Raw genomic sequence first — 21,473 nt, 5'->3', positions numbered from 1 at the left:
TATCAGGATATAGATTAGATGCTTGATCCATCTGTGAGTTGATTTTTATGTAAGGAGTAAGGTAGGAGTCTTGTTTCATACTGCAAGCATAGATCCCATTTTCTCAACACCATTTGTTGAAGAGATTGTCCCTTCTCCAGGGATTGATTTTAGCTCCTTTGTCAAAGATTAGTTGATTGTAGATGTGTGGATTAATTTCTGGGGTTTCTATTCTGTTCCATTGGTCTACATGTCTATTTTTGTGCCACTACCAGGCTGTTTTGATTATAATTGCACTGTAGAATGTCTTGAAATCTGGTATTGTGATGCCTATGGCTTTGTTTTCGTTGTTTAAGATTGCTTTAGCTATTTGGGGTCTCTTGTGTTTTCATATGAATTTTAGCACCATTTTTTTCTGGATCTAAGAAGAATGTTCTTGGCATTTGGATTGGGATTGCATTAAATCTAAATTGTTCTAGATACTATCAACATTTGGATGATAGTAATTTTTCCATTTGACAAACATGGAAGATTTTTCCATTTTTTTGTATCTTCTATTTCTTTCTTCAATGTTTTGTAATTTTCATTGTAGAGATTTTTCACATCCTTAGTTAAATTTATTCCAAGGTATTTAATTTTTTTTGTAGTTATTGAGAATGGTACTGATCCTACAAGTTCTTAGCCATGGCACTGTTCATGTATACAAATACTATTGATTTTTGTGTGTTGATTTTTTTAAAAAAAGATTTATTTATTTGAAAGGCAGAGAGAGAGATCACTCTTACATCTGCTGGTTCACTCCCCAAATAGACTCAATTGCTGGGGTTGGGCCAGGCTAAAGCTAGGATCCAGAGCTTCTTCCAGGTCTCCCACCTGGGTGCAAGGGCCCAAGTACTTGGACTATCTTCTGCTTTCCCAGGTGCATTAGCAGAGAATTAGATCAGAAGTGGAGCAGCTGGGACTTGAACTGGCATGCATATGGGATGCTGTCACTGCAGGCCGAGGCTTAACCTTGTATACCACAGCACTGGCCCTGTGTATTGATTTTATAACCTGCAGCTTTGCCAAACTCTTATGAATAATTCTGATAGTCTCTAAGTGAAATCTTTTGCTTCCCCTATACATAGGATCATTATCTGCTAATTCAACTTTTTTTCTAATTTGTATCCCTTTGATTTCTTTGATCCTGGCTGTAAGTTTGTCATATATTGTCTTGATTATGTTGAGATGTATTTCTTCTGTACTCATTTTGCATAAGATTTCTTTTCATCATGAGAGGATGTTATATTTCACCAAATGCTTACTCTGCATCTATTGAGATAATCATGAAATTTATTATTCAGTTTGTTAATGTGATATATCAGAATTATTAATCTGCATATGCTGAACCATCCCTATATACCAAGGATAAATCCCACTTGTCCAGGTGGATGAGCTTTTTGACGTGTTCGATTTGATTGGCTAGTATTTTGTTCTAGAGTTTCGCATCTGTGTTCATCAAGGATATTGGTCGGTAGTTCTCTTTTTTTGGCTGTATCATTTTCTGATTTGGAATTAAAGTAATATTTGCCTCATACAATTTAGAAGGATACTCTCCCTTTCAGTTTTGAATAGTTTAAGAAGAATTGGAGATAGTTCTTCTTTAAAAGTGTGATATAAATCAGCAGAGAAGTCCTCTACCCAGTTCTGGGTGTTTCTTTATTATTACTGATTCAGTCTCAGCCTTGCTTATTGGTTTTTTAGTTTAGCTCACTTTTAGTTTTTCAGATAATGTGTTTTTTAAAAAAGATTTATTTACTTATTTGAAAGACACAGAGAAGCGGGAGAGAGTGAGCAAGTATGAGAGAGTCCATCCACTGGTGCACTCCCCAAATAGCCACAACTGCCAGGGCTTGGCCAGGCTAAAACCAGGAGCTTCATCTTGGTCTCCCACATGGGTGCAGGGACCCAAGTACTTGGGACATCCTCCACTGCTTTCCCAGGCGTATTAGCAGAGATTGGAAGTGGCACAGCCAGGACTCAAACCTGCACCCATTGAGGATGTTGGCATAGCAGGTGAAAACAACCCACTGTGCTGCAACCCAGGCCCTGAGATAACATGTTTTTAAATTACATTAATAGGAGCCATAGCTGTGGTGTAGAGGATAAAGCCACCACCTGTAGTGCTGGCATCCCGTATGGGCGCCAGTTTGAGTCCTGGCTATTCTACTTCTGATCCAGCTCTCTGCTATGGCCTGGGAAAGCAGTAGAAGACAGCCCAAGTCCTTGGCCCCCTGTGCCTGCGTGGGAAACCTGGAAGAAGCTCCTGGGTCCTGGCTTCGTATAGGGTCAGCTCCAGCCATTGCAGCCAATTGTAGAGTGTGAACCAGTGGTGGAAGACCTCTTTCTCTCTCTCTCTCTCTACCTCTCTACCTCTCTACCTCTTTACCTCTCCTCTCTCTGTGTAACTCTGACTTTCAAATAAATAAATCTTTAAAAAATAAAAAAAAAATTAATAGTCAAGGGCTTAATGCTGCACCAAATGAAGAGTTCCACAAGTAAAAAGTAAAAAGACTATAGTTTAGCAGGACTATAGTAACAGTGATCAAATGGAAACATGACCATTTCACCCATATATTTTAAAGTAAACACAGATTATTAAAACTATATTCATATAACATTCTTAACCATTGGTTTGACAAAGGTATAAAGCAAAGTTTGACAAAACACAGAATCTGTCTTAAAGGTAGAACTCAAACTAGTGTTTTTGGCTCCTAAGAAGCATTTGTCTTCCAAAAATAGAAACTGATAGGCAGAAACTTGTACTTGCCTGCGCTAATGATTTATTGAGTTTCACCTTTCATTCATAAGTAGTTGATTGAGGTTTTAATATTAGATCACTTGAGTTAGGTTTGTAGCTATATAAATATAACTGAAAAACATTTATATTGCCTTTAATAAATTCACATACTATAATAATATATGTTAAACATCCAAGTGGCTAACTATTGTGATTATAGTAGGAAGCCATTTCAGAGCCAGCAGTGGAGCAGCAGAGACTCAGACCAATGCCCATATGGGATTCTGGCACTGCAGGCAGCGGCCTCATCCATCATGCCCGGTGCCGACCCCTCATTTTATTTCTAACCTCACGTGTGATAATCCTTCTAACAGTTTCTTCTAGAAAATGTTTTAGATGCATGCATTAGTCAGTTTTTCAATACTATAACAAAATAACAGAGCAGGCTACTTTATAAAGGAAAGGGGTTTATTTTGGTTTATGGGCCTGTACCTACAGGTAATGGCCTTCTTGCTGGCAGAGTTCACATGGCAAGAGATAGGAATCACATGTTTTTGTGTGTCTCTGCCTTTTCTTATTAAATTGCTGGGATTCAGTCATAGGGGCTCCTTCTGAATGGCTTTATCTAATCCTGATCACTTCCTGAAGGCACAAGCTAAACACCATAATTGGGTTAAATTTCCACCCTTTTAATGCTTCAAGATGGGAGTTAAATTCCACCACAGTGTTGGGGGGGGTCTCCAACCATAATAATATGCTTGTGCCATCTTCTCAAATATTTATAATAGTCATAGCTAATATTTATTAAGTAATCAGTATTGCCATATCCTATCTTGAGTTCTTTGTATGCTTTATTTCATCTTCATAGTCTGTGGACTCTAGGTACTATTGTTGCTCCCATTTTTATAGTTGAAGAAACTAAATCTTAATAATTTAACCCAGTGTTAACATAGCTATTTAAGTCTCAGAGGCTGAACTTGAACCAAGATATTCTGATGCATGCATTGCTCTCTTAATAAAATAACTCTATTACTCATTTTAAAAACTTTGCCCCCAACTATTCTAAATTTTATTACCTCACTTTATCTCTCTGCTTTCAGGTGGATATGACATAGTTATGTTTGAAATGAACAACCCAAAATCTCATGAGAGAACACAGTAAAAATTCATTTCTCACACAGAGAACTATGTGTCTGACTCATATACCTAGATTCCTTAAATCTTCTGACTGCTGTTCTCTCAGGTCTGCTTGGAGTCACCCACTGGCATTACTATAGTTAGCCAGGCACTGAGTGAAGACAGACTGTGAAGTATGTTTGAAGAAGTGATTTTAGGACCAGTCCTTGAGATGTCATTTATCATTATACTTCAGTGGCATTGGCCAGGACTAGTTGTATGGCTACACCTCACTGTTAGCAGTGGGATGAAAAATGTAGTCCTCCATTGTGCACAGGAGGAAAATCAGACACATACACACACACAAAAGACATACATACAGTATCTCTTTCACAATTTGTTTTCCCTATTTCACAAAGATGATCTAAAAAAGGTTGCAACTAAACTAAAGCAACAAAACCACTTGGTAGGGGCCAGTGCTGTGGCATAGTAGGTTAATGCCCTGGCCTGAAGCGCCGGCATCCCATATGGGTGCTGGTTTGAGACCCGGCTGCTCCACTCTCCATCCAGCTCTCTGCTATGGCCTGGGAAAGCAGTAAGAAGATGGCTCAAGTCCTTGGGCCCCTGCACCCATGTGGGAGACCAGGAAGAAGCTCCTGGCTCCAGGCTTTGCAGCCAGTTGGGGAGTGATCCATTGGGTGGAAGCCCACCCACCCCCCTTCTCTTCTCTCTGTGTAACTCTTTCAAATAAATAAATAAATCTTAAAAAAAAAAAAAAAAAAAAAAAACACTTGGTAGAGAACCACAGAACCAAGATTTCCTTTGGTCAGCATATAATATGCTCATGTTTCTCAGGAGACATTGAAATAATTGAAAAGCATTTAGATTGTATTTCTAGTACTATTGCTGCATTTCAGATTTAGACATTAAATGTTTTTCTTCTTCATTATATTTTACATAGAGACACTGTTAATTGACTTACAAGGAATAATGAACTCAAAAACACTTTTCAGTTTTAATTGCCATTGGGAAGATGAAATAATAGGACTGAAATTTCTTTATGCATATTTAAAGTTAATCACCTTTGAACATACAATATTGATTAACCTTTTTTAAAATGTTATATGGCTATTTTCAGTACAAGTGGAGAAGCATCTACTACCTAACATTTATTCTCACGTGGTGAGTGTAGACATTTGCTTGGGGTTGTTTTTGACCTTCCTAAAAGCTTGTTTAGAAATAGCTGCAGTTTCAGGTTTTAAGGAAGTGGAAGTATGTTCTAATTGAGCTTATAATTGGTAGAGGTATGAATATTGTACTAATATAAGAAAATTTATAGAAGTATATGTTAACTTTTATTGGCAGGTTAAATTCTGACATAGTCCTTCCTTTAGACTTTAGACTTCTTGGAAAATTTGTTAAGCCCAGGATGTATCCCGTCACTAGAATGTTATATTCACAATTTAGTATGCAGTATGAGATTTCATTAATTTCTCTGAAGGTAATCCATGTGTTAGCTATTCATTTTAAACATTCCTATCCTTTTCTAAAAATGTATTGTCCCTATTATGTTTCTACTTTAATATGCTGTATAAAGAGATTTTTAATGTCAGTTTTCATTTTTAAAATTTATTTCTTTGAAAGGCAGAGTTACAGAAAAGGTGAGAGAGGAGGGATGCAGAGAGATCTTCCATCTGCTGGTTCACTCCTCAAATAGCCACTGTGGTGGGACTTGGCCGGGCCAGATAGAAGCCAAGAACTTTATCTGGTTCTTTCAAGCACTTGGGCCATCTTTTACTGCCTTCCCAGACACATTAGCAAGGAGCTGGATCAGAAGTGGAGCAGCCTGGACTCAAAACAGCACCCACATAGGATGTTGGCATTGCAGGCCACCCTGAAGATGACACAAGTGCTTGGGCCCCTGTACCCTCACGAGAGACCCAGAATCTCCTGGTTTTAGCCTGGCCTGGCCCCAGCCATTGCAACCATGTGGGGAGTGAACCAGCAGATTGAAGATATCTTTGCCTCTCCTTCTAACTCTGCCTTTCAACTAAATAAACAAATCTTTTTTAAAAAGGGACAAAAACAAAACAAAACCCTCTATGCCACATCTTTGGCCCCTTAATTAATCAGTTTTTATAGAAAATCTGTCTCCTCACTATTAATTGTATAGCAAGAGTTAGGCTCAGAGAAATGCTTTGCTGCTTAGTATCTAAATTTGTTGGGGAATTGATTTATTAGAGGAAAATATAGCTTTTCCCAATTTGAGACTGGTAAATTAAAGTCTTATAAAGAGATATTTAGATTTTGGATGACATAGACTTGATAACTTTAAACATTTAAATAACCCTTAAACTAACTTGATTACAGTAAACTTTAGTGATCTAAGTAAGACATACATGACAACCTAAACGATTTAAAGACTAAAATGTTCTGCCGACGCCGTGGCTCACTAGGCTAATCCTCCGCCTTGCAGCACCGGCACACTGGATTCTAGTCCCGGTCGGGGCGCTGGATTCTTTCCCAGTTGCCCCTCTTCCAGGCCAGCTCTCTGCTGTGGCCAGGGAGTGCAGTGGAGGATGGCCCAAGTCCTTGGGCCCTGCACCCCATGGGAGACTAGGATAAGTACCTGACTCCTGCCATGGGATCAGTGCAGTGCGTGCACCGCGCTGGCCACGGCGGCCATTGGAGGGTGAACCAACGGCAAATGAAGACCTTTCTCTCTGTCTCTGTCTCTCTCACTATCCACTCTGCCTGTCAAAAAAAAAAAAAAAGTTGTGATTCACATTTACTGAAGCTGTTTACTTTGAGCCAAAATTGGCATCTGTAAAATAAATACATCATTTCTTTTAATTAAATATATAATTTCTAATACATTACTTGTAGTTTTAGTCTGATAAATGAATGAATTCTGATCATTCTGGTTTTTTGTTAGTCAAATACTACAGTAAATTATATATGACTACGTTCAAATTTGATAAGTTGATGTTTGCAACAATGCATAGGAGATGTCACAAAAAGATAATTCCTTTTCTTATTGTCTTAAGAACCTCTTAACACTATTGGCAGAGCAGAGCAAAAATAGATTTTAAGCATGCCCCACTGTTCTACTAAAATTGGTTCTTGTTCTGCTAAAATTGGTTCACATATAGTGAACTAAATGAGTATTCTCTATACTAAATCATTTGGTAAAACAACTATAATTTTTTTTTTTTTTGCAATTTAAATTGTCTGCCAAAGTGTTAGGGTGTAGAAAACCATTGTCTCTATGAAAAATAGAATGCTGTCAAACATACTTAGAATCAATTACAAAGAAAATTAAGACAGATTTTTGATAAATACTTGTTTAAATTATGAAGTTACCATATATGCCTAAATATAAACCAAGTTATTTCCTTTAAAAAGTATGCTGAAGAAAAGAATACTTTATTAAGATTTAGAACCTTGGTGAGTCTTTGATATTACTATTCGGAGAAGATTGTATTATACTTCATCTGATTTTTAATTAAAATCTTTCATCCTGTTTTCATTTTATTTAAGGTAAACAAATTTCATATTTCATACATACAGGTTTAGGAACATAGTGATACTTCTCGCCCTACTTTCCCTCCCGCCCACAATCTAACTCTTCCTCCTCCTTCCTCTTATTTTCTCTTAATTTATACAATGATCTACTTTCAGTTTTATTTAGATGTATTTTGCCATTCCTCTTCTAAAGTGCACACTCTAAAGATGAATGTTTCTTCTTTTACTTCCAATTATTATTGCTTGACAAAAAAAACATTTGTGTCATACATTATCTTTGTATCTACTTCATAAATTTTATTAGTCTTTCTATGTATGTGTCTGAAGAAAATAATTTGAAAGTAGAATTAACTATAAGATTAATTTTTTAATTTATGTAACCACATTTTTGTTTATATCTTCTTGTTCTTAATTTGTATTGCTAATGGTCAAATAATTATCTTGTAAATTTTGCTGTTTGATTTTCTTTTTGGCTTATTATATGTCCAGTTTCTATAAATGTGCAATAAATACTAGTAGAAAATTATATTTTCTGCTTAAAGTATAATTCACATTATATATCTGAAATATCAGCAAGTTAATAAAGTTAATTAATTCCGTTTTAATCTTAAAAAAAAAATGTAGTCTGAAATGTCTCTTCAGTGCTTAGGTTAGGTGTACTGGAATGAAAGTTCCACAGAATAGGGGCCCTGTGTGTTTTGTTCACTTTTGTATATCTAACACTTAGAGTATCTGGCACATGGTAGACACTGGATACATTTATTTGAAAGAATAAATGTTAATAGTTATACAGGTTACTTGGAGCAAAAATTTTAACAAATTTAGTTAATCCTAGAAGACCTTAAACTTGTGCAGATTCATTTCTAGGGTAGTGAGGCGAGAGCATTCTTCAACAAGAAGCACTGGAGACAAGTTTCGGTGAACATGCCCCGTTTATCAACTATCAAGCATAAGCTTTTTTTGTTTTGTTTTAAAGCTTTTAATTAATGAATGCAAATTTCATAGATATAACTTTAGGATATAGTGGTTCTTTCCCTCATTCCCACCCTCCCAGCCCCACACCCTCTCCCATCCCATTCTTCATTAAGATTCATTTTCAATTTATATACAGAAGACCAACTCTATACTAAAAGATTTCAACAGGTTGCGCGTGCGCTTGTGCATACACACACACACACACACACACAAAACATATAAAGTACTGTTTGAGAACAAGTTTTGCAGTTAATTTTCATAGTACAACTCATTAAGGACAGAGGTCCTACATGGAGAGTAAGTGCACAGTGACTTCTGTTGTTAATTTGACAGTTAACACTCTTATTTATGACGTCAGTGACCACCTGAGGCTCTTGCCATGCGCTGCCAAGGCTATGGAAGCCTTTACAAACTCCATTAGTATTTGGACAAGGCCTTAAGCAAAATGGAAGTTCTCTCCTCCCTTCAGAGAAAAGTACCTCCTTCTTTGGCCTCTTATTTCCACTGGGGTCTCACTCACAGAGATCTTTCATGTAGGATATTTTTTGCCACAGTTTCTTGGCTTTCCAAGCCTGACAAAGCATAAGCTTTTAAAGCTTAAGCAGGCAGAGGGGCCTAGCTAATTCAGGGCAACACTAATTCTATAGGATAAAGCCGATATTGGCACGGCTATGCTTCTCCAAACAGCTTGAAGGTCATGTGGTCTAGTAGCTTTCCAGGTGGTCCTAATGGGCCTGGGCCACACCTGGGAGCTGTTTACCTGATTGATAATTGCAAGACCCTTCAACAGAGAGCAGAGAGCGGTGGGGGAAATGTGCTTGGGGCTCCTGCCCCCACAAGCAGTCAAGCCTTCCCTGGAGGCACAGTGTTCCATGCCCTCCTAAACTCCTGCATGGGCTAGGAGGCAATCCTCCAGCCATTTATTTGTTTTTAAGAACAAAAATATTTTATTGCAGAGTCAGCATATGGTTCCACAGCTTTGCCAGGGGAACAAGGAGTCCATAGCCTTGCATGACTCCTGTGTCAGGATAGAGATTAAGGCCCAGGGTCCTTTGGGCTCTCCTTGAGAAACTTAAAAGATAATTTTTAAAAAGCAGTTTAGTAAATGTTTTTATTGTGAAAATCACAAATGCATTCTTTAAAATTAGGCCCAGGTTTCCTGTTACAGCAGTGTATGTAGTCAAGAACAATGTATCCCTGGGGCTGACATTGTTGCTTAGTGGGTAATGCCACTGCCTGAGATGCCAGCATCCTATTTGGGCACTGGTTTGTGTGCAGGGTGCTCTACTTCACTTCCAGCTCCCTGCCAGTGTACCTAGGAACGTAGGGAAAAATGGATCAAGTGCTTGGGTCTTTGCCACCCACGTGGGAAACCCAAATGCAGTATCTGGCTTCTGCCTGGCCAAGCCCTGGCCACTGTTGCCATTTGGGGAATAAACCAGTGGATGGAATATCTCTGTCTCTCCCTCTCTATTATCCTACCTTTCCAACAAATAACATCTTCTTTAAAAAATATTGTTTCTCGGAGCCTAGAGGAAGATGCTCTTTGGAAAACTGCCAAACGTTTTATACACATACCCGAGCACACACACATATCTTTGCACTCGAGAAGTTCATGTGAAACAGGAAAACTGAAACTTAGCCAGAAAGCCAAAGTATGTGTGAGGTGGAGTTTGAGACTCCTTCACTGGCTGGGAATTGGATAACTCTCAGAAAGGAGGAGCTTATAATAGGATAGCCAAAAAAAATTTCCTGAAATACCTAGTCAGCCCTTCACTGTGTATGGGAAGTTGTTTAAAGGAGCATAATGGAAAATAATGGCTGAAAGGCAGAAGCAGCTGAATAGAGATTTCAGCTGCTACCTTCCGCAATGGAGATAATTTGGTGTTTAATTATCTACTATCGGCCGGCGCTGCAGCTCACTAGGCTAATCCTCCACCTTGCAGCACCGGCACACCGGGTTCTAGTCCCGGTCGGGGCACCGGATTCTTTCCTGGTTGTCCCTCTTCCAGTCCAGCTCTCTGCTGTGGCCAGGGAGTGCAGCGGAGGATGGCCCAAGTCCTTGGGCCCTGCACCCCATGGGAGACCAGGAGAAGTACCTGGCTCGTGGCTCCTGCCATCGGATCAGCGCAGTGCGCCGGCCGCAGCGGCCATTGGAGGGTGAACCAACGGCAAAGGAAGACCTTTCTGTCTCTCTCTCTCACTGTCCACTCTGCCTGTCAAAAATAAATAAATAAATACAGCTTTGTAATTACTGGTTTTAGGTTAGTATGTTTTTTCTATAGATAGTCACACTGAGGATAAGGGATCATATCTGTCTTGTTAATGATGAGGACCTCAATGTTCACCTAATTTCAACTCCATAGTTAGGCCACAGAACATGATGGAGGCATTCCCAATCCTCTTCAGTCATACACATTATATGTAATACATAATCTTTTCAGTATTAATATAGAGAATAGTCATTAATTTATGTGATTTTTATTTTTAAAGTGTCTTTTCTCCATACTATAGTTTGTTTAGAGGTTCTTCACTGGTACTGAAAGTAATAAAAAATAAGGATCCTTGCTTTGTGTGCCAGGCCTATAGGATTTTGGTTTTAAGTGAAAGGGTTTAACAAAGTCCCTTTAGTATTTAGTGCTTTTTAACCAGAGGGTCTAACTAAATTCTTGAGGAATATTTTTAAAATGTGCAAGCTCAGGACCCCATCCCCAGAAATTTTGGTTGAATAGTGCTAACTTTTTGTTGTTTGTGGGATTCTGTTTTTAACTATTAGTGATAGATGTACAATATGCAATTTTAAACTATGTGGAAGGCAGATAGTAAATACTAAAGATTGCAGCGTATACTCTAAGGTAGTCATTGTTAATGGTTTCTTTTTTGTTTGGTTTTGAGAAATACAGACAGACAGCTGCCATACCCTGATTCACTCTCTAAATGCCTGCAGCCTGCAGTAGCCTGAGCTGGGCTGATGCCAAAGCCAAGAGCTGGGATTGCAGTCCCTGTCTCCTGTGTGGGTGTCAGGAATCCATTTACTTGAACCATCACTGTTGTCTTCTAGGGTCTGTATTAGCAGGAAGGTAGTTAGGAACCAGAGCCACAAATGTGAGACACAGATGTCTTAACTACTGGGCTAAATGCCACATCTGTTACTGGTTTCCTTAACATATTTTTCCAGAAATTGTATATACATATGTAAGCCTGTGTGTTTTTTTTTTCTACACATGGGCTCATACTATACATGCTGTTTTGCCATTTTCATTGTTCAGTCAGCATTCTATGTAAGAATGTTGATTTTTTTTAACTAATAAAGCATTTACTAGATACCAACTTTTTTTTTTTTTTTTTAATATCTATTTGAAAGGCAGAGTTACAGAGAGAAAGGGAGAGACAGATCTTCCATTGGCTGGTTCACTCCCCAAATGGCATCAAGGTCTGTGGCTGGGCCAGACTGAAGCCAGGAGCCTGGAACTGCAGGTGAGTCTCCCACATGGGTGGCAGGGGCCTAAGCACTGTGTCATCTGCTGGCTCCCAGACCTATTAGCAGGGAGTGGGATTGGAAGTGGAGCAGCTCGGAGGGGCTCAAACCAGCACCCATATATGATGTAGGGGTTGTCAACCATGGCTTAACCCAGTGCTCCGTAGCTCCAGCCCTAAATCCTCATTTCATTACACTTAAGTTGTGGTTGGTTCATTTAAGAGCCCCATTTTCTAGGTTTTATATGGCTTTATTTCTTTTGTGTTTCTTTTTTTGTTTGTTTGTTTCTTCAACTAGACTGATGGATTTCCTTGTATCCTTGTATCTTGAAGGGTAAATTTTACATGTAAGATTGCTGGGTAGAAAAACATTTATTTCCATTTTAAAGTTTAATATATTGGGGCCAGCACCGTGGCGCACTAGGTTAATCCTCCGCCTGCGGCACCAGCATCCCATATGGTTGCCAGTTCTAGTCCCAGTTGCTCCTCTTCCAGTCCAGCTCTCTGCTGTGGTTGGGGATAGCACTAGAAGATGGCCCAAGTGCTTGGGCCCCTGCACCGGCATGGGACCGGGAAGAAGCACCTGGCTCCTGGCTTCAGATCGGTGCAGCTCTGGCCATTGCAGCCATCTGGGGAGTGAACCAACGGAAGGAAGACCTTTCTCTCACGGTCTGTAACTCTACCTGTCAAATAATTAAATTTTTTATTTTTTTTAAAGATTATTATATAATGCCATATTGATTCCCTAAAATTGTGGGGATTTGTATACTTCGCAGCAGCATACAGATACTTGTTTGACTACACATTCATCAACGCTTTATAACCTTTGTCAACCTGATATGCACAAAGTTGGTATCTAATGTTTGAAATTTTCATTTCTTTAGTTTTAATTGTTGAATACTGTTTGCTGTCTTCCTAATTTTTGTAGTTCTTTTCCTCCAGGCTTTTGCATCTTAGCTCATTTTATTCTTAGTTTGTAAGTCTTTTTCTTACTGTTTGAAAGCTATTTGTACAGGGGCCAGCATTGTGTTGCAGGTGCCACCTGTGATGTTGGCATCCCTTGTGGGCACCAGTACGTGTCTTGGCTGCTCCACTTCAGTTCCAGCTCCCTGCTAATGGCCTGGGAAAAGCAACAAAAGGTGACCCGAATGTTTGGGCCCCTGCCACCCACGTGGGAGACCTGGATGATGTTCCTGGCTCCTGGCTTCAGCCTGGCCTAGCCCTGGTTGTTACAGCCATGTGGTGAGAGAACCAGCAGATGGAATATCTGTTTCTCTCCTCTCTCTCTTTATCTGTGCAAATTGACTTTCAAGTAGATTTTTTTTAAAAAAAAGCTATTAGTACAATAAGGAAGATTAGTCTTTCATATGCTTATTTTCTCTTACTTTATGTGTAGTATTTTTTTAATCTTATAAGAACACTACATTTGGGACTGGTGCTGTGGTGTAGTAGGCTAAGCTTCCACCTGCAGCGCTGGCAACCCATATGGGCACCAGTTCATATACTGGCTGCACCTCCGATCCAACTCTCTGCTATGGCCTGGGAAAGCAGTAGAAGATGGCCCAGGCTGTTGGGCCCCTGCACCCACGTGGGAGACCTGGAAGAAGCTCCTGGGTCTGGATCTGCCCAGCTCCAGCTGTTGCAGCCATTTTGGGAGTGAACCAGCGGATGGAAGACTTTTCTGTCTTTCCCTCTTCCTGTCTGTGATTCTGCCTCTCAATAAATAAAATCTTAAAAAAAAAAACACATTTTTAATATTCAGATTTATTTATTTTATTTTGAATCTTGTTCATGTGTTTGCAATAGTTAAGGCCTCTTAGATAGGATATTCCACTTTCCTTATGTGATTTTCTCTTGGATAGTAATTAATGTGTTTGTTAAATTTCTGAAAGTATTTTGAAAGATTCTTCAAGTGATAATGAGTACTATTTGGTTTGAGTACCATTGGTTTAACATTTTAGGTGATAAAGTCTTAGGACAAGGAAGCTGACATTGTGGCATAGCAGGTAAAGCCGCTGCCTACAATGCTGGCATCCGCTATGGACGCTGGTTGTCTCAGCTGCTCCACTTGTGATCCAGCTCCCTGCTAATGGCTTGTGAAAAGCAGAAGATGGCCCACGTGTTTAGCTCCCACCACCTATGTGGGATACCTGGATGAAACTCCTGGCTTCAGCCTGGCCGGGTCCTGGCTATTGTGGCCATCTCAGGAATGAACTGGAAGATGGAAGCGCTCTCCCTCCCTCCTTCTCACTGTCTTTCCCTCTCTTTCTCTCTGTAACTGTTTCAAAATAGTAAATAAATCTTAAAGTATGAAATGTAAAGAATTCTTTTTTTACAAAAAGTCTTATGACCCAAGGTGGGCTTGCTATACCTTTACTATAATACATTTACTGGGGACGGGGACTGGTGCTGTGGCATAGTAGGTTAAGCCTCCATCTGTGGCACCAGCATTGGTATGAGTGCCAGTTCGCATCCTGGCTGCTTCTCTTCCTATCCAGTTTCCTGCTGATTCCCTGGGAAAGCAGTGGAAGATGGAACAAGTGCTTAGACCTGCACCAGCATGGGAGCTCCAAAAGAAGCTTCTGGCTCCTGGCTTTGGATCAGCCCAGCTCCAGCTGCTGTGGCCATTTAGGGAGTAAACCAGCGGATAGAACACTGCTCTCTCTCTCAAATTCTGCCTCTCAAGTCTTTAAAAACAAAATACATATATTGAACTCAGTACAGAGAAAATGTTGAAATGTAAGATAAAGTAAAAACATGCAAAGGAAAAAATGGCAGATGATTTTAGAGAAATCTATCATTATACTGTATGTTTTTCCTCAAATTTGAGGCGGAATACTGCAAATAACAGGAAAATAAACTAGAGGACACTCATGAATTTTGGCTGAGTGAAATATTTTTCCAGATTTTGTCTTGGAAAACCATTATGACTTTCTCAAGGATATGTGTCATCATCAGCTCCAGAAGCTCTTTTTTTTTTTTTTTTTAACTTTTTAGTTGTGTTGTGACAGTCATCCAAAAAAGAGCATTAACCATGAGTTTGTCAGTTGTTTATCACAAAGTGAACATTGTTGAATCTACTACACAAGAAAATTTCCTTTGCTCCCCTGTCCCTCAAAGATAGCCACAGTCTTAACATTGCATATTTGTTCTACCTGTTCTGAAGTTTATATAGATGGGATCATATAGCACATTCTGTGTGAGTGTTTTTTTCTTATTTTGTGTGTATAACGGTATTATTCATTTTCACTGCCTTATTCACTGGAGTATGAATCTACTACAACTTACCTATTCTGCTGTTCATGGAAATGTGAATTGTAAGTTTGATGCAAAAGAAATTTTGAAACCCACATAGTTTTTTTACAAAATATATTTTTCCACGGCCTTTTTGAAGACCCTTCATATTTTTAAACAGTTTCCCAATGTTGTGCCATTTTACATTCCCACTGTGAGGGAGCTAGTCTTCCACAACCTTGTCAACACTTGGAAATGTTAGTCTTTTATTTTTTTATTTTATTTTTTTAAAGATTTATTTTATTTATTTGAAAGAGTTATAGAGAGAGGTGGAGACAGAGAGGTCTTCCACCCGCTGGTTCACTCCCCAGATGGCCGCAACGGCTGCAACTGCGCTGATCTGGAGTCAGGAGCCACGAGCTTCCTCCAGGTCTCCCATGTGGGCATAGGGGCCCAAGCACTTGGGCCATCTTCTACTGCTCTCCCGGGCCATAGCAGAGAGCTGGATCAGAAGAGGAGCAGCCGGGACTCAAACTGGCTCCCGTATGGGATGCCAGCGCTTCAGGCCAGGGCTTTAACCTGCTGCACCACAGCGCCGGCCCCGAAACGTTAGTCTTAATTTTAGCTATTCTACTGGATGTGTAGTAATCTCTCAATGTGACTTCAATATATTTTTCCTTGATGACCAGTAAAGTTGGCAATATTTATATATCCTTTTGTAAAGTGCCTATTAACTCCTCTACCATTTTTCTGTTGGATTGTATTTATTACTGACTTGGTTTTTCTTTTAACATATTGTGGATACTATCCCTTTATTGGTTATAAATGGTAGATGTCTTCTCTACACTTAATTACTCTCTCTTGATTTTTATTGTCCAACTTATTAGTCTTTTATGGTTAGTGTTTTTCATGTGTCTAAGAAAGCTTTTTATTGAAATATTCTCTTCTGTTGTCTCCTAGAAAGTTTATGGTTTTACTCTTCACATTTAGATTTGTAAAACACATGAAATTGATTTTTGTGTATGGGGTGAACCATAGATCAAGTTCCTTTTCTCAGATGGGTTACCAGTAGACATAGCACTGTCTTTTTCTAGGCCATTCTTAGTGCTCACCAATGTCACTTTTGTCATAAATCAACAATCAGGTATACACACACAGTTTTGTGAAAAAAAATGGAATTGAAAGATACATTATTTTGGTGCCAAAGAATTTTTGAAATCCATAAATAGTTTTTCATAGTACATATTTTACATGAAATGCTTTAAACCCTTGTATTAATGGATTTATGGGTGTTTTTGTGGGGGGCAAAATAAACTTTTAATTCAATTTTCCATGAACTTTTTGAGGTATTTTCATATATGGGACCTTGTTCTCCCTGTGTTCTATTCTATTGGTCTTTGGTATTCATCTTTGTGAATGAATACTGTAATGATACTTAATACTATTTCTTATAAGATGTAATTATATCAGGCAGTGTAAGAACTCTTCTGTTCACTTTGTTCTTCAGAATTGTTTATGGTATTCTTATACCTTTTGTATGTACATTTTGTTGTCAGTTAAAAACAAAATATAGTGAGCAATCATTGAGGCAAGAGTGAAAATGAGCAGAAGTTTTATCTGAGAGTTTAGTGATGATTAAGTCAGCTCAATTCTAGAAAGTTTTATTAAGATTAAGCAATGTCCTCATTGCTATTTCAGCGTTCATCTTATATTCCCTTGTAGGCTACTTAAATTGGTCTTGTTTTTCTTAAAAAAAAAAAAAAAAAAGAAAACTAATGGCTGAAGAATACACTTACTTGAATTTTCATAGTTTGTACATTTATATAAACATAGAACAAATCCAATTAAATTATCTTGGTGTTTTGTCTTTTTTCCCCCTCCTAGGACATCTATGATAACAGTCTTCTGTAAATTCAACTTTTCCAAGAATTCTCTGAAGGAATAAAGTAGGATTTTCTTACATCATGACTTAATTTGAATGCAAGACCAAGAAATAAGTTGTGTATCTAAATATAATGAAGGGCTGTGTGTGAACACTGACCCTGACTCAATTCTAATGAACATTTTAGACATGAGTTTACATCGGCAAATGGGTTCAGATCGAGACCTTCAGTCTTCTGCTTCATCTGTGAGCTTGCCTTCAGTCAAAAAGGCACCCAAAAAAAGAAGAATTTCAATAGGCGCTCTGTTTCGGAGGAAAAAGGATAACAAACGTAAATCAAGGGAGCTAAATGGCGGAGTGGACGGAATTGCGAGTATTGAAAGTATACATTCTGAAATGTGTACTGATAAGAACTCCATTTTCTCTACAAATACCTCTTCTGAGAATGGATTAACTTCCATCAGCAAACAAATTGGAGACTTTATAGAGTGCCCTTTGTGTCTCTTGCGGCATTCTAAAGACAGATTTCCTGATATAATGACATGTCACCATAGATCTTGTGTGGATTGCTTACGACAATATCTAAGGATAGAAATCTCTGAAAGCAGAGTTAATATCAGTTGCCCAGAATGTACTGAACGGTTTAATCCTCATGATATTCGCTTGATATTAAGTGATGATGTCCTGATGGAAAAATATGAAGAATTTATGCTTAGACGATGGCTTGTTGCAGATCCTGATTGTAGATGGTGTCCGGCTCCAGACTGTGGGTAAGAAGATATTGTTTGGTTTTTCTTCAATAAATTTTTTCTTCTTTTTGAATAAAATAAGAATTTGCTGATTCTTACTCAAAATAAAAATCTTATGCCAGAGAATTCATTCATTTAAGAAACATGTTTTGAGTGTGTACCATGTCAGGCAGAGTGTTAGCTGTTAAAAGCAGGAATCCTATCGTATTTATACTATCTCAGCAGTTACTTATTCACTTAACAGCATTTTTGGAAGAAAAGGATATGCAAACTTGATTTTCTCCACCCATTTGGAGATTTTCTTATATTGGAATAAGGAGGTTATTTCTGGTGATTAACTTTAAATGACCCCTTTGAAAGGTATCTTAACGTATGCCACAGTATGATGGGTTCATGTTGGTATATATAAGCGTTTGTGAATCTCATGAGCTGGGGGGGTGGGAGGTTATGTAATACTTTATTTGCTTCAAGTTTAATTAAAATACCATTTTCCCAGCACTTAAAATAGAGGCTTTTGGTGCCCCGACCGGGACTAGAACCCGGTGTGCCGGTGCCGCAAGGCGGAGGATTAGCCTAGTGAGCGACAGCGCCGGCTCAAGTGTAAGATTGTGAATTATATGATCTTCTACTGATAATGTTCTTAATTTATGTGGTAGATACAGGAGTATTCATTTTTTATTCTTTACATGCCTTTTGTAAATATGATATTAGTAAAATTCAAACATTTTTCGGAAGCTCATATTTGGGAATAATTTTCTTGTTGACACCTTGTTGAAAAGTAAAATGCTCCAGCATTCTAAATAATTTAGAGAATATAAATGTTAAGTATAAAATATTGTAAAATAATAGAAACACCTACTTTAGAAGATTCTATGAAAATAACCATTATAAATTTAATAAGGAATTATTAATTTTTGGTGTTGATTGTTAGTCATCTTACCCACAAGACAGAAAAAAACACGTTAGAGATTAATTGCTTTTACTAATGTATTTTCATTTATATTAGACTCATGCTTGCTCTTTAGTTAAGAGTATGTATGATATCTTCAATGATGGTACAGATTTATGGTTGTGTCATGTCAAAAGCATCACCCAGTAGCCTCAAATTCATATGTGTACTTTCAACAAATAGAATTCTGTATGGGCTTTCATTAAGTACGTTTGACTTTTTATGAGCATGTGCAGACCTATCCTGCCATACTGGTGTCAGGAGTAAGTGGGGTAGTTGTTGCATGTTATTACGAGCTAAATGCCTAATGCAGAAGAAATTTCTCATAGCTCTTCCTATTCGTTATTTCCATTCTGAATTTTATTTTTGTTTTTTAATCATATAGTCATTTATGTGTTTAATGTACTTGTGTTTTAGGTACTGGAGATTTAATAATGAATAAAAGATAAACTTTCTGCCTTCTTGGAGTTTAAAAGGGACCCCCCCACACACCAAAACTCCATTTATTATTTAAATCTGGCATAAGGAATACTAGTAAATATGTGAATATTTGGCAATTATTTATAGAAATGCTATATTCTACAGTATTCCCTATGCCAGATTTAAATAATTGCCAAATATTCACATATTTATGAATTCACAAATATAAATTCATGTATTATATATATACACACACACACTTGGTACTATGGGTAAGCATTTTTATAAATGTCAAACATTTACATATATATGTCTGACATTTATATATATAGCTATATATGCCATATATATGTGTGGGTGTATAGCATTTAACCCATTTCATTGTACAACATACTTGAAAAGATTTTTCCAGAGATGCTAAATATTAAATTAAAAATTTTTCCACTTACTTTTGGTATTCATCTGTATGGCCATGTTCTGTAACTGACATGTTTTACCTTAAATATGTAGTTTAGGGGCCGTTGCCGTGGCTCACTTGGTTAATCCTCCGCCTGTGGTGCTGGCATCCCATATCGGCGCCGGGTTCTAGTCCCGGTTGCTCCTCTTCCAGTCCAGCTCTCTGCTGTGGCCCTGGAAGGCAGTGGAGGATGGCCCAAGTGCTTGGGCCCTGCACCCTCTTGGTTGACCAGGAGGAAGCACCTGGCTCCTGGCTTCGGATCAGCACAGTGGGCCGGCCGTAGTGGCCATTTGTGGGGTGAACCAACAGAAGGAAGACCTTTCTCTCTGTCTCTCTCTCACTGTCTATCTCTGCCTGTCAAAAAAAAAAAAAAAAAAAAAAAAAAAAAGTAGTTTAACACACCCTGAGAAATACTCTTGATACTTCAGAGTAGAGAAGAGTGCTACCTGACCTGGTATCATTTGAGATCTCTGAGGTAATATTCTTTCCACTCATTTGAGGGTCAGGCTAAGCTTGTTTACAGAATGATATTTCTAAAACCATTGTTGAGAAGGTGCCTGGAGAGCCAAATCTGAGCGCTTTGATTTAAACAGAGTGAGGTTAGCTAGCCTCCTTCTAGAATACACCAGTCCTCAGGGTCAAAAAAAGTTGGGCCATGACTGGGGAGAAAGAGTGAGGAACATAAGAAGAGGGAAAGCACAGAACGGGTCCTGGATAAAAACATCTGCTAACCTTCTGTCCAGGAGGCCTACTTTATCCATTATTTAGGCGGATGCTTAAAAGTTGGCATTTTCATTTCTATCACCACCTGTTTCATTGTTAGCCAAGGTCACCCAGCACACACTATCCTTATCTTGTGCTGAGTGCTTCAGACTTCACTGGGGAACTTTGAATATTCAGGAACATTTACATACTAGAATTTCATTAATGATTTAATGTCTGTGAGCCCCTAAAAGGCTAAAAGGTTATTTGTCCTTTTTATTGATAACCACAGGTAAACTCATGCTTAATAAAAAAGAATTACTGAATGAACCAGCCTGACTATATGCCACTAAGTCATATATCTTAGGGTAATCTGATCAACCATGATCAAGTTTGTATAGCTTCAACCTGGTTTGCTATTACATTTAAATGGTTCTCAGTGGAAACTTACTCTGGCAAAGAATATTGTTGATGGAAAAAAAAAATGGGGTCATAGGCTTATGAACTAAGAACATGTATTTTTAGAATTCTAACTGATGTCCATATGGGCTCTCGTCTCCCTCCTACAAAGAAGATTTTAGCCATACTTTGATTATTCTTTGACATGTTGGAAATGCTTTTGTCAGTGACCCTTTTCAAATTTTACATAGATCACGGATCCAACTTTGATTTTCTCCAGAGGAAGTAAATACAGGTGACTTAAAAACAGAATTTGTGTGTAAAAAGCTGTAAAGAATAAAATAGGTTTCAGTGGACTTAACTTTAAGAATTAATAGCTAGAACTGAGAGTTTACTCTTTTTAATTTATTCTTCCTAAAAAAATTTACCCAGGTGTGTGTGTGTGTGTATTTAAAGATTTTATTTATTTCTTTGAGAGGCAGAGTTACAGATAGAAAGGTCTTCCATCTGCTGCTTCGCTCCCAGTGGCCTCAGTGGCTAGATCTGGGCCAATCCGAAGCCAGCAGCCAGGAGCTTCTTCCTGGTCTCCCACGTGGGTGCAGGGGCCTAAGTACTTAGGCCATCTTCCAGTGCTTTCTCAGGCCGTAAGCAGAGAGCTGGATTGGAAGAGGAGCAGCCAGGACTTGAATTGGCACCCACATGGGATGCTGGTGCTCACAGGCAGAGGCTTAGCCTACTGTGCAACAATGCTGCTCTCTACCCAGGTATATTTAATACCAAGAAATTCAATGTATATTACTCCTATGTCAAATATTCTTAATTGATGGTAA

General features: G+C 38.4%; 1 protein-coding gene across 5 annotated transcripts in view; it reads left to right on the top strand.

The window, feature by feature from the left end:
- The window catches only part of RNF19A (ring finger protein 19A, RBR E3 ubiquitin protein ligase), a 64,233-nt gene that overhangs the window by 14,357 nt on the left and 28,403 nt on the right, over positions 1–21,473 (top strand). For 2 of the 5 annotated variants that reach the window (XM_051843960.3, XM_008255794.5), the window contains one exon: positions 16,970–17,737. The exons of 1 other annotated variant lie outside the window; for it this stretch is intronic. In XM_051843960.3, coding sequence (XP_051699920.1) covers positions 17,064–17,737 — 674 coding nt within the window. In that variant the 5' untranslated portion in view covers positions 16,970–17,063. Of the gene's footprint in view, positions 1–11,738; positions 11,852–16,969; positions 17,738–21,473 lie in introns of all 5 variants that reach the window. 2 more of the 5 variants (XM_051843961.3, XM_070075367.2) reach the window with 2 other exon arrangements.

The sequence above is a fragment of the Oryctolagus cuniculus genome, chromosome 6, assembly GCF_051225735.1.
Source record: "Oryctolagus cuniculus isolate XC-2025 breed Fujian yellow rabbit chromosome 6, ASM5122573v1, whole genome shotgun sequence".
Taxonomy (NCBI): Eukaryota; Metazoa; Chordata; class Mammalia; order Lagomorpha; family Leporidae; genus Oryctolagus; species Oryctolagus cuniculus.
This window is presented reverse-complemented; position numbering and strand designations above follow the sequence as displayed.